At 38.8% G+C, this 13,520-nt stretch overlaps 1 protein-coding gene across 3 annotated transcripts in view; it reads left to right on the top strand.

The window, feature by feature from the left end:
• The window catches only part of CLASP1 (cytoplasmic linker associated protein 1), a 183,983-nt gene that overhangs the window by 117,255 nt on the left and 53,208 nt on the right, over positions 1-13,520 (top strand). For 2 of the 3 annotated variants that reach the window (XM_075757029.1, XM_075757031.1), the window contains 3 exons: positions 9,309-9,412; positions 11,907-11,930; positions 12,852-13,096. In XM_075757029.1, coding sequence (XP_075613144.1) covers positions 9,309-9,412; positions 11,907-11,930; positions 12,852-13,096 — 373 coding nt within the window. The remainder of the gene's footprint in view (positions 1-9,308; positions 9,413-11,906; positions 11,931-12,851; positions 13,097-13,520) is intronic. The other variant, XM_075757030.1, reaches the window with a different exon arrangement.

Below are 13,520 nucleotides of genomic sequence, written 5' to 3'. Positions count from 1 at the left end.
ATAAATACAAGAATACTGGTAAAGTATTAGTATAAAGCAGGCTCACGTTACGTGTATGTGCCTCTACTACATTGTCATCAAAGCTGGTAGATTAGATATTACTCTGCACATTGGAAAATTACTTAAAGGCGTTTTGTGAACACTTAAAGTATGTTACTGCCTTTTCAAAACAGCAAAGGAAATCCCTCTTTAGTCATTAAATTCTTCAAGCTAAATTCATGACAATTAACTGCTATTCTTTTACCTAAGAAAACATTGTATTTTCTACCGGCATAAAGCTTACTAAATAACTTTCAGCAAACATATTTCATATCAAAATAACACAGAATTTACAGAGGAATAATCCAGTTTTAAATACCTAAATTGCTCATTTTATAAAATCATAAAATTAAAATCCTTGATATTAAGCAACCTTTTAAGGACTAAGCTCTGTTTTTCCTACTTGGACAGAACTTCAGCTAAAGTCAGTAGGATTGCTTTTTACTATGAAAGGAGCTTAATCTTCTGTCTTCTATTTTGCATTTGGCCAGAGAGTGTGCATATGATGAGTTCCTCTGACACAGCTGACAGGCAGGAGGCTGTGGGAAATTGAACACTTGATAGCTGCCAGATCAAAGATAAGAGTCTTGTTGGTGTAGGGTTTTGTCAAAGTAAAGAATATAGTTTAAAGCTCCCCTTAAGTGTGCATATGTCTCAATCTGTGTGCATATAAAACCATAAATACAAGGTTTTAGAAATGTTTGAGGAGCAGGTTAGTTTCTGTTGAAGATCTGGAGGTGCTGTCTTAAAATTCAAACCACTTTTTCACTCAGTTTTCAAGTATTCAGGTTCTAAATGCTTTTTCCCAGTATCTTTCATTTAAGAGGAATACGTCTGCAAGTCTGTACAATACACCTTTTTTTCCTTAGGATATTTGTTCATGGCAAAACTTTCCTTGTGAAAGGCAAATTTATGCAAAAATAGTATATTGGTATTGTGACTACTTTTGACCTGCTATTTTTTTTCCAGAAGGGTGTTTATAATTAAGGAAAAAATATTCCAGAAGGGTTTGTTTCAGCCTCTTCTGTTTTGCATGTTTTGTAACAGTAGAGTTCCCCTAAATGATTGAAGACTCATGCTCTACTTGAATAACAAAACTTGGATTGCTTAGGAAAAAAGCAGACTGTCAACCAGACACTTAATCCTGCTGAAATTTCATGTCACAAACAGCTCAGCTTGTAAGATAGTTGGTTTGTAAAGAGTCTGAGCCAGGCTGCTGCAAATTATAATTACTAATGTAATAATTACCGTAACTAACAGAAATGTGACTTGACTTTGAGCTTTCTGTCCTCATTAAACTTGTTCACCTTCTCTGAAACTCTCCATGCTGCATGCTAGCACGGAGCAGTCGTATCCCCCGACCCAGCATGAGTCAGGGGTGCAGCCGTGATACCAGCCGTGAGAGCAGTCGAGATACAAGCCCTGCTCGGGGCTTTCCTCCACTTGGTGAGTACATGTAGGCATTGGAGCTTTAAGGGTCAATATTTTTTCCTTTTTCCCTTGTTCTGATTGCCCTTTCAAGACACTGCCAGGTGGAATGAGCTCTTTCCTGTCCTCTGTTGGATTCCTGACACACTCCCCGTTTCCAACCCTGTTTTCCTTCTGTTTTTCTTCTGCATGCTTCAGTTCTGATTCTCAGCATTTCACTGTTAGCAGGAAAATAGTTTTTGAACTTCTGTAATTTTTAGTTTCTTTAAATCAGCTTGTGTGGGGCTCTTGTGCTTTGCTTTATAGCACTGATAGTAATCTACAGGAGAGCAAGTCTCTATTTTCTAGGTCACAGTGAAGTAGTCGGTAGCATCGTAGACTGTTTAGTGACTCTATGATCTGATTTTCTTACAGCTAGGTACAGCAACAGTATGTAATTTTTATACTAAACCCTCCAATAGAGACAGAAGCTCTTTTTTGTAGAGGTTTTACATTAAATTTTCAATCATCAATTAACAAGCTGCAAATGCCATTTTGTAGGAAACTTTTTCAAGCAGCCTAAAAACATGGAAAGGTTGAGGTTTTAAAGGAGCATCATTAATGTGCAGTTCAAGTGTACAGTACAAATAGAAAATCTCATTACGCTTACCACATGCAGAAGTTTTTCTGCTCAGTGCTGAAAACAGCAAGATAGTTAATGTTTCTGATCAAATACCATACCATATATTCAACCAATACATTACTTGTTGTATGAAAGATTTGTTTGTCATCTCAAACATAATGAAATATAGTTGATTTCCAGGCCCTCTTCATTTATGTAATAATTGCATAGCTGTGCATGTGGTATTAAAAGTGAGAAAGAAGCTATTTCAAATTAGATCAAGGCTGAAGAATGGTATTACAGGGTCTATTTTGCACAGTGACAAAATACAGGTATATGAGGTTAATAAGTGGAACATAGTATCTTGGGCTTAATTCTGCAATTTTAATCCAATAGTGAGAAAAGGTTATGAGAAATATAGACAGATGGGCAAAATTTTCCTGTTTGGTTCTCATACTTGATTAATACACTGTACTTTAATCTTTTAAACTTAAATAGATGTTGTCATTATTGATTTGGCTATTTGTGCAGAGGCTGGTTGTCTTCATCCATATGAAATCATTGGCCAAAATCCCATTGATTTCAATGATGTAGAGTGGAATCTTCATGTTAATATTAGAAAGGCTTTTGGGTTCAAAATGTCATTATTTTGAGCTATATTGAGCTATGAAATAACCTATTTGTATTATCTGTAATATTTCAAATTTTGGTTAAAAATGGGAGGAGTTCAACTTACTATTCAGAACTTGGCTCATAGCTCTTTAAGATAAATAGATGAACTTTTTATTGATTAAATGAAGCTGATATGATATCAGAGCCATAAAGGGATGGTAGATATGCAACTGTAGCTCATTTTTATAGTTACCTGCCCAGTTTCAATTTTGGATGAAGCTTTTTTACTCTAGCCAAAGTGTTTAAGCAGGCTGGATTTCAGGGTTAGCTCATCGGTGTTCTGTGTAATTATTGTTGCGTTTCATTTATTTTAGTGAAAATACATTAGTTGAAATACTGTCTTGAGCCCTTGTTCTGAAAAATAAATGCAGTGTACCAGAATCACAGTTGGTGTGAGTTTCATCCACCACCACCAAGACTCATACACTGACTATAAAATTTCAGTTACAGATGTCTATTACACGGGTTTTAACAAATTTTACTGTGGGGAGATGGTGATTTCATTTTAGCTCACGATATTTAATTACCCGAAGATTAATGCATTTCTAGAAATACCTTATTGTTAAAAGTCATTAAGGTGGGGGAGGAAGTATCAATGTAATAGTAACCCAACATAGGCTGGTATCCTATTGTCTTTTTCCTTATGTTTTCACTGAAATGCTTTAAGCTTGTACATGTTAATGAACTTGTTAGTTATATAGTGTATAATTAATCAGAAAGAAATTTATAGATGTCAATTTAAGCCAAACCAATATGATTCTACTGCAGTATTTCTAGAACCCAGTTAATCTTACATTAATGCTAAGGTAATATAATTCTACTGTGCATGGTCTATTTTTGTTTGTAAAGATTAACTTGTATATTAGTGAGTTAAGCTAGCTATATGTAAATGACAGGATTTTTGCATTTAATGGTTTTGTGGTCAATGTCAACGCTGATATCTGACCTTGCAAATTGCTCTGCTTTGTTTCGGGGCTGCCGTGCAGGTATGCATGTCTGTGCACCGAACATCTTGCTTCCTAAGCTAGGAAACACCAGTGAAGAGTCACTCTACACTCAGCCTCTCAGCAGAGATGTGATTTATATTTTTTTTTTCTTCTGTTATTCCTGTTTCTTCACGGGCCCTGATCCTGCAGTGACGTTCAGAGGGGCATAGTGGATGGCTCGGGAGAAAGCAATTGCGAGCTCAGTCCTAATTGTGAGGTTCAGTCCATAATCCTGCACTGATCCTGCAAATCTTTTTCATGAGTTACTGATGGTGTCAGTGGGATTGTTCTCTTGAATAAATGCATGTGTTCTCCATAGTTAAAGAGCACATTGCATATTCTGTATAGCTTTTAGTCAAGCTCTCACAGCTGGGGAAAAACCTCAAATTTTATTTTTCCTACTTTGCTGATTTCTACTTTATAATATTAGTATTTGTGTTTATGAATGCTTTGTCTTAAACAGAAGACTTATTTTTCTGCTGCACACATATGCATAATTGACAAAGCCTATTTGTATTAGAAGGTGATGCTGCTTTGCTTTTTCAGTTTCTTGACAGTACTAGTAACGATGTTAAAGCAACAGGGCCTTCAGTGAGTCTGTGGTGATGAATTGCTCAAATGAGCAATCCAGTTTGTTGGGTCAGTTGCTTTGAGCTAGGTGAGCATGTCAGTGCTAGACACAGGGAAAACCTCTTTAGAAAAACTAAATTTCTGTAATTTGGAAATGGCTGATCCAGTGTTCCCTTGCTTTCATAAAGAACTCACCTTTATGCTGAATCCAAGAACTGAAAACCTCTCCAAAGGCATTTTGTGATTCAAGTGCTGCTGACAATTGGCAATTGAAGTGGGAGCTATATTCGGCTTCAGCTCTTCTGCAGTTGTGTGTGCTCTGTTGCTATTAACAGTTTGTATACGTGTGGTGTAATTCTAGATCAGTGTACGATGTGCATATTCAGATTATCTGTGCATGTACATACTTAGATTCAAGAAACATGTATACAAAATTTGTTAAAAGCAAGAGACTTTTGGTAGTAGCAATGTCTATGAAGTGTGTGTATGTGTGTTTACTCTGGGAAAAAAACCCAACCCAAAGACCTACATGCAGTGGTTGGCTGACCTCCCTGTATGACTCTTTCTATTTCTGTGGTTACTCATTCTCTTTGTTAACGTTTGTTTTTTTTGTGCATAGGCTAGAATGTTGTGGAAAAATACCTGCAAGCACAATTCCTCACCATTCATCATGGCTTCACGTTTGGGTTTAGATCAGACACATCTAAATCCTGCTCTGTAGTTACGTGCTCCACGTTCTCATGATGGCCGTCTTCCAGATCTGTGGGTCTGGAACGTGACTGATGTGCACTGGGTTTTTTTTTTTTTTTTTTGCTGAACAGCACTGGGTTTGGGACTGTTACAAATGAGTTTTGTCATGCATCCTGTTTATGGCCGTGGGGGAAAGGGGAGGGAAGCCACAGGTGGAGGCTGTGGGGCTTGCACTGTATCTGTTAATGCATTCATATACGGTGTCATTTCCCTGTCACTATGAAACACCTTTACCGGTAGTGGTCACGCGCATCCCCTTTGAATTGTGGCATTTTCTGTCTCGGGTTAAATGTGTGTTAATCCTGTGGGTGTTGCCATTCCTTCTACTTGCAGCTTCTCGACGTCATTCCAGGTCCACTAGTGCTCTCTCCACTGCTGATTCTGTTGGGCAGTCAGGTGAACAAGCGCTAACTGCATGAATCCGCTTCTTATACGTAGTCTTGTTTTACACCATCTTAACATTTGCTGTCATGTGCATCAGCCAGCACTTGGCATGTGCTTCTCACCACTGTGGGGCTTTCTGTTCTGTTTTGTTCAATGTGGCTTTTTGTTTTGAATTTCATTTATTGGATGTTTTTAATTTTATGTATTTTAGGAACATTGTGAGCAGTGTTTAAGCAAAGGGTGATCCAGGGCTTTCTCAATTCTCCTGTAAATTGGATCAGTTGTGCAGCCTGGGCTAAATCCTGATTGATGCAGAGTACTTGCAGCTTCTGTTTCTATTTCCTCTTTAGCAGTGTAGCGATTCCCAATGCCTAGGACCGGATCCCAGTGGGTTTCATCCTATTTATTACTAAATATTCTGGACTCCTGTCTCTGCTAATGAAAGCGCATTGTGGGATCCTCTCCAAAATACACAAAAGCAGCAAGAATTAAGCACCTGCTGAGTTTTCAAAATGAACTTGGGAGGATAACACATGCTGATACAGCTTTCATATAATTCTGAAGGTCTTGTCCAAAGTACATGGAAGTTGTTGAAAACATGAAAACATGCCTTAATTTCACTGGACTTTACATCAGGAGATTAGTGCTTACATATAATAAGAAAAATCTGCAGATTCCAGTGGTGGCTTCCTCACCCCTGTGCTGGATTTGCAGTTGTGGAGAACCTGTAACTCCCTTTGGAATCAGAATGTTTCACTGGGAGTCTTAAAAAGAAATGAATGAGGGCTGCTAGCTTTAGGTCTGTAGAAACTTAGTTGTGGGGACAAAGATGGTGTCAAAGACGAACGAGGGCTTCATTGTTTGCTTGGAGGTTAAAATTGCATAAGGAATTAATGATACTAAAAGTTATTTAACCCTTCAGGTAGGGAGTGAAAAATACTCTGTTTCTCTTTAAGTCTAGTTAAATGGCTGTCACTTACCTAAAACTCTCAAAACGCTTCCCTTGTCAGGTCACTCAGCAGAAATCATGCATGCTGATTTGACTCTTTGGCATTTTTCAAACAATTTGAATTTTTATTTAACAAAAATAATTGAAAAGATTTAAAAAAACCCTCAACTGTAATACAGATTTAAGCTTTGTTTGCATTCAACTTCCTGCAATAGTCACTTCACGCTTGGCTCCTGTGGTTTGGTACAAAGCGTAATCAAATTGTATATGTTTACCTGTGTCCTAAAGAAGCCAGAACCTCCCTAAAATGGCAAAATCAGGCCAAAAATGGTTATTGGGAGTTTTCGTCAGTTTTGTAACAAGTATAATGAATCTAGCCAGGGAGACGAGGGAATGTGGCCAGAGCATATTCTGCTTATTTCTTGCCCAGTAACGTTGGGCTTACCTGTACTGGTTATTCCTGGAGCCAGATGTGTTCCCAGCCCCTTGTTAAAGATATGCCGGGGTCTCTCTTAAGGTCTAACTTCAGCACCTGGGTATGGCAGTAGTGTCTTGGGGAGAAGCCCAGAGTGACTTGGGTATTATAAATGTAAAGGTCACTGAAAGAAGTATTTCTGAAAATTCCTGATAGCCATGTAGATAGATAAAAGCCAGCATGCCACACTGTACTTAATTTGTTAAAAAAAGCTCCATTTTGTTTCTTTATGCTGGGTATTTAAACTGATCTACAACTGAATTACTTTGTCATTCTGTTCTTCATTTAAAAAAACCCAAACTATCTTCCCTTTTCTAATGTAATACTAAATTAATGTGAAAACAAATGACAATGGTATTTTTTGATGCTGTGTTATTTCAAAAGTAAAAGTCAAATTCTGATCTGAGTAACACTTGAGTAATACTATTGAGTTGGGTTTAAATATAAAACTGAGTCCAGAACTTCTCAACACTTACAGCCCTTGTACTCTACCAGATATCACTTACACTTCAAAAAATACTTCTCTTCTGTACATCTTTGTAGTGTATATCTCTGTACTAGTGACTCTGCTTCTGTTAAGAGCATACAGATCTTTCCATTTTAGGGACAAAGTACTGTTTCACCTAAATATTTGAAATGATTCTTCAACATGAGTGCATTAAAAAAGGGGATAGTAATAACACATACAACTTTTATTTCTTTGTGAAATGTCATGATTTGATTACTTTTTGGCAGTAGTTCTAAGAAGTTTGTTTTTTCTTTTCCTTGTAATGTGTTTTGTAGAAAATGTGCTTTTGTTTTAAATCAGAAATGTCTTGTCTGGGTACGTAATTCTGAGAAACTAAATTTGATAGATAATACTTCTATTTGAAATAAATACTAGTATTCAGGGTTGTTTTTTTCTCAAAATAGTTCCTTATATCCCCTCAGTTCCTTAATCTCTGACACACTCAGGTAAAGCTTTGGAATTAGGACAGCAGACTGGCAAACTTCAATCTCTGATTTAAATAATGCATTGTCAGTGTGAGCTAATTTCTTAAAAGATATTTCAGTGCAGTAGCTTTTTAAAAAAGAAAGCAATGAAGTTTTGTGATAAGCATAGTGTTTTCCCCCAAAATACAGCAAAATATAAGCTGCTGATTATCATGTTTGACCTCAGTTTTGTGGAAATCCACGATATAGTTAAACATTTTGGTAAACAGTCTTTTTCTTCATTAAATTAAATATAGATGAACTAATAAAAGACCTGTGTAACTTGATCCCTCTCTCTTGCTGCTTGATGACTGCCTCCAGAGTGAATCGGCTGAAGGTCTATTAAATGGGTTCACGCAGCTTGATTCGTGCACCACTGAAGTTGCTGGCAAAACTCTTATTGGCACATGTGGTTGCGGGGGATGGAGATGTAAAGTATGTCCCAGGAGGGATGTTCCCAGTCCTTCTTAAGCAAAGACAAGCCCACTTGGAATGCCAAACCCAATCTCTTGCTGCTTATAGACCGGCGCCAGGATCCCAGTAATATGGTATCTGATCTACTCCCATCTAGAAGCACTGTGCTGCCAGAGCCTGGCCCGTGATACTCAGGTCACTGATTCTGTCACATCCCTGCTAGCATGGCTTTCTGAATTTGGCCTTTGCCCAAAGAAACTAATTTCAGTAACTTTTTTGGCAGACTGGGCAAATGATAAAGTAAACTAATTAGTATTAAGAGTGTAAGTGGCATTTTGGACTCAATCTTGTTGTTTTGGATGCCATTGAGAGCTTTGCCATCAAATCCAAAGAGAGATGGTATTATTTGATCAAACCCCCCCCACTTTGATATGTTGTAAAGCTTTTAAATGGCATTTAAACTGCTTCTCAAGAAAAAAAAAATTGGAGTCACTTCACAAACAAATAAACCATATTTTTATATTGTGGGGGCGTAGGGAGATAGTCTACTGGTTAATCAAGCCTTGAAACATCAAATAGGCTAATCTGCTGCTGCTAGTCTCACATCCTTGCCTGAGAAAAAGCTGCAGGATGGATGAGTGGTCGGGTATTAACATGTTCTGACAATGGGCATGATTCTGTCTCTCTGAAGTTAATGAGAACCTTTCTTTTGATTTCTGAGAGTGCCAGATTGGGACTGGAATGTCTGCCTCTGACATTAAAATAAAACTTTGAAACCACTTCTGTGTAAAAAGAAACACAAAATAGATATTCTGCTTCCCAGCTTTAAAAAAAAAAAAAAAAAAAAGTTGCCCTGAGGATCCAAAATTGTCTCTGGGGCCCAACAAACAATAGTGTATTTCTTACTCTAATGGCAAGCTCTCTAGAGCTGTGGATAAAAGAGTGTTTAATGGAAAAAGCACTGTGAGTTCCCAGAACCCATGGGGAGAGCTGCTCGGGCACCTGATTAGGATTCCAAGTGAATGTGAATTCATTTAACAATCCCTTTCAATGTTGTCTTTTGTGCAGACCGGTTTGGACTCGGACAGCCAGGCAGGATGCCTGCTTCTGTGAATGCCATGCGAGTCCTGAGCACAAGCACAGATCTGGAGGCTGCTGTGGCCGATGCACTGGTAAGAGGAAAAATACAAAATGCTTCCGACACCGGAAAGTGGCTTAAAGTTACCTGTACGTACGATTTCCTCTTTCTAAATAGCTTTGTTCTGATTGTGTCAGTGTCCGATGCTGTAGAGTTAGTTACCTTTTGCTGTTTTGTCTTTGGATATATCAGCAGCAATATTTGCTTCCCTGTTCCGTGTTAGCTCTCAGCAGTTGTTATCAAACAGACTGCTGTGCTCGGTGCTAGAGCTGCAGGATGGGTCGAATCAGCTGTTTGCCTTTCACTTGGCTGTCAGAAGATGATCGTGGCACTGCAGGAGTGCTCGGTACCTGCAGGGTCAGGAATTTCCATCAGTCCTGTTACCTGCATGAAGATTTTGTCAGAAAAGCAGTGTTCTCTGTTAGTGTCGATTCCTGATCAGGTTTCAACAAGAACAGAGAATTTCATGAGTTCCTGCCCTGTTATTTGCACCTGGCTAGATACTTGGGTCAGCTCATAACTTGGCTTGTCTGTAACTGGTACCATCTCATGCAATTAAATTGCATTTGTGTAGCGTGCTCCTCGTACTTTCTAAATTCTCAGTGCATTTCCAAGTAAATTTATTGTCATGTTTTGAAATGTTATTGTCCTGTATAATCTTACTGTACTATAATATCTCTCGGGTAGAACCCAGAAAGTGTCGTCTTCACTTCAGAAAACAAGTGTTAAGATAAGCCTTTGGATTTATCTTGGGGTTTTGGGGGAGAGAGGATGTGTAGAGGTGGGAACAATTATTCTACAGCATTACCTGGGTACCAGTATACCTTGGGTCTTATCCAGCTCTAGACTTGAGCTGAGGGGAGGGTCTCATGATGTATCTCAGACAGATATCTCGGATCTCTATTTACTGAGAACGAGCCATGTCCCCAGTTTGAGATGTCCTTGCTCCATTGCTAGTTCGCTTTCCCTAAGGATGGCTAACATAATTTTCCTTTTTATATTGGATTATTACCAAGCTCATGTCACCTCTATTTCTAGATGATTGAGTACTCTAGAGAAATATCTTTTTTTTTACAGAATTTACCTTTCCATAAAAAAAAGTACTTGTCAACAATATAGAGTAGGACAGTATATAATAGATGGCACTTGCATTTAGTGGGCTGAATCATTAATGGGCATTTTCATTATTAAATACAACAGCTTGTGAGGCAGTTTCTGCTCTCAGCACCTCAAATTTGCCACTAGTGCAGTTCAGGGCATAATTGTAGGTGATGGTTTGCCTGTGTAAATGAAATCAGGCTCTAACCCTGAATGTGAGCAGCTGCTGAATATGAGTTTCTTGAGGGAGAAGTTAGCAGTGGATAGAAACACTACTGTGACTGCTGAGATGTCTTTTTGATGTGATTTCATCTTCAGCTAGACTTGATGGAGTTTCCTTTTAAATACTCCACTTTTATAAACTAAATAACATTACACTAGAATGCTAAAATCTCACTTAAATGGGAAATCCATAAGTGTAGCTGGAGATTAAGTGGTGTTACTGCTTATGTTGATCAATCTGAATTTGGATGACTTAAGGGGATGCAACATGATCTTGTCGTCCCCTCCTTTCCCACCACGGCAATTTTGCTGTTTTTCTTGGTTGTCTTCTGACAACAGAATTTACAAACTTGGTTCAGGCTCGAGAGAGTCATGTGATGCCAGCTTTAATCCAGCAGCCTGGTTTTGGATGAGAACTCTTTTCTCTGTAGTAGGAAATGAAAAGAACTTCTCCAAAGGTGGCTTCAACCAAATAAATACTCAGTTTAAACAAAACAGTGGGTCGTTTTGTGACCTCTACTCCACTCGTACAATTCCTGTTGGATCCACTGCTTCTGTTAGAGAGCTAGACTTGGCCTAAACCCACAGTGTCTGTACTGGGAATCAGTGCTCACACCTGTCAGAAGAGCTCAAAGGGTGATGGAAGCTTTGGTGTTAAGGCAGGCCTTTAAGCCAGGGATGCCAGCCAGGGGGATCTTAAAAGAAGCTCAGCTTCAAAAAGTGTGTGTGGTGTAAGAACTGTGGGTTGAAAGAGACCTTGGTTAAGTGAAGTTGATTAAATATGCTGTACTGTAGATAGTGGTTTCTTGGCATCAGAATTTCTTTCCAAGACTCTAAAATCAAATGTTACCGATAACGTGGGGAAATAAATCAGAGCAAAAAAACTCTGGTATCTTCCAGAGCAACGTTTCTGAAAAGTAAGCAGAGATGTGGTATATAGATCTGTCACCAAAAACCTTATTAACAGATAATCTCACTTCCAAGCTTCCTAATGGACGTGGTAGGGTATATGAGTAGTGCAGCAGTTAGGAGATACAGCCAGGCGTTCTTGTACCCACTTTTATTTTGCATAAACTGTTTTTTGTTTTGTTTTTTAATTTGCTAAGACGCATTTGCTATACGTTTTTGTTGCAAAAACAAACCCTACATAAGCTTCTGACATAATTCTCTATGCTTTTTCCCACCCTTCAATATTTTCCTGCCTACAGCTGTTAGGAGACTCCAGGAGCAAGGTACTAGTGCTTTCTTGACTTTTTATTTCTACTTTCCAACTTTCCCCACCCAGTTGCTAACGCCCATGATACTGCACTTGAGTTAATTTCTATGCTTCAATCCTGCAGTACTAGTGGAAGCAAAACTGCTGGTTTCACAAGTCCAAGAACTGCAGGACTGGACACTGGAAGGAATTCTGTAGCAACCACTTTAGAATATAGGCCATTTTTTTCTGATACACTTTCTTATCAATACTGTTCTATTAAGGCTCATTTAAGAGTTTGTTTTGCAGTATAGTATGCAATTTGTTTTGCTACCATAATTATTCTAATATCCCTTCTAATATGAGGTTGTCAGATGTACCTAAGGGAATTAGGTTCTCTAATGCCATGCTGTGGTAATGAGTGGGATTTGAGTACTCAACTCCCTTAGGAGCCTCTGGAAAAATCCTAGCCCAAACTAACAGAGAAGTTGTCATCTCCTATATCCCAGTGCATTTCTAGAGTCACTTCATTATTGATATCAAAGTGACTGTGCGTGCCGGCACAGATTCCTTCACCTTTTTCTTCCTTATCTTTTTTTTCTTGAAGTAGAGGTGGTATCATCATAGAATCTGTAACAGTGGAACTGACAATAGTTGACAATAAAACAAAATATGTTTTCATTAGCAGTAGCTAGTGTTCCACTGGGCATAAGTATCTTGCTTTCATGCTGGGGAAGGCAGGCCCTGCTCCCCTTAGTCACTTGAATAGTCTCATTGACTAGGATCTGTCTTGCTCTACTGTGAGGTAAGCAGGCAGTGCTTGGTGACGCTTTCAAACACTTATGTCACTGAGACAATAGCATTAGTCTTCCTTTTAGTGATTACGGATAGAATGTTTTTCTTTTGATATTGATGTAACCATATATAACCTCCTAAGTCTGAGTTTCCCCTTTTCCAGAAAAAACCAGTGAGAAGAAGATATGAACCCTATGGGATGTACTCCGATGACGATGCTAACAGCGATGCATCAAGCGCTTGCTCGGAGCGCTCCTATGGTTCCAGGAACGGGGGCATTCCACACTACCTGCGGCAGACTGAAGATGTGGCTGAGGTCCTGAACCACTGTGCCAGCTCCAACTGGTCTGAAAGGAAAGAGGGGCTCATAGGTCTTCAGAACTTACTGAAAAGCCAGCGGACACTGAGGTGACCTTGATAGTTTTATTGCGTTGGTCATTCATGAGAGATGGCTATAGTCAGAAGTCAGTGATTGTACCTGCCTTGTGGAGACAGATAGTATCTTTCACAGCTGTGAAGGCTTTGTCTCCACAATGTGGTGCTTTAATTACTTTCAGGAAAAATTTCTGCTGTCATCACTATAATTTGTGTTAAAGTTGTAGCAGTAATGTAGAAAGGACACAAGTAAGCATGCTGTCTTCTCTTAGCCTTCCTCTGTCTCGTGAAGGCCTCCAACAGTAAGTGCTTGTTGTAGCACAGTGAGAGTTCCCACACTGATGGTAATGTAAATGCACTCAAAGGGTGGAACCATTTTTACATTAATCTGTTTGAACCTTCAGTATTTTTAACCATAAACTTTGGTGGTGAAGCAAACGCTTACTGCACTTATTCT

Source organism: Balearica regulorum, chromosome 6 (genome assembly GCF_011004875.1).
Source record: "Balearica regulorum gibbericeps isolate bBalReg1 chromosome 6, bBalReg1.pri, whole genome shotgun sequence".
NCBI classification, from domain to species: Eukaryota; Metazoa; Chordata; class Aves; order Gruiformes; family Gruidae; genus Balearica; species Balearica regulorum.
Note: the sequence above shows the minus strand (reverse complement) of the source record. Positions and strands in the feature narration are given on the sequence as shown.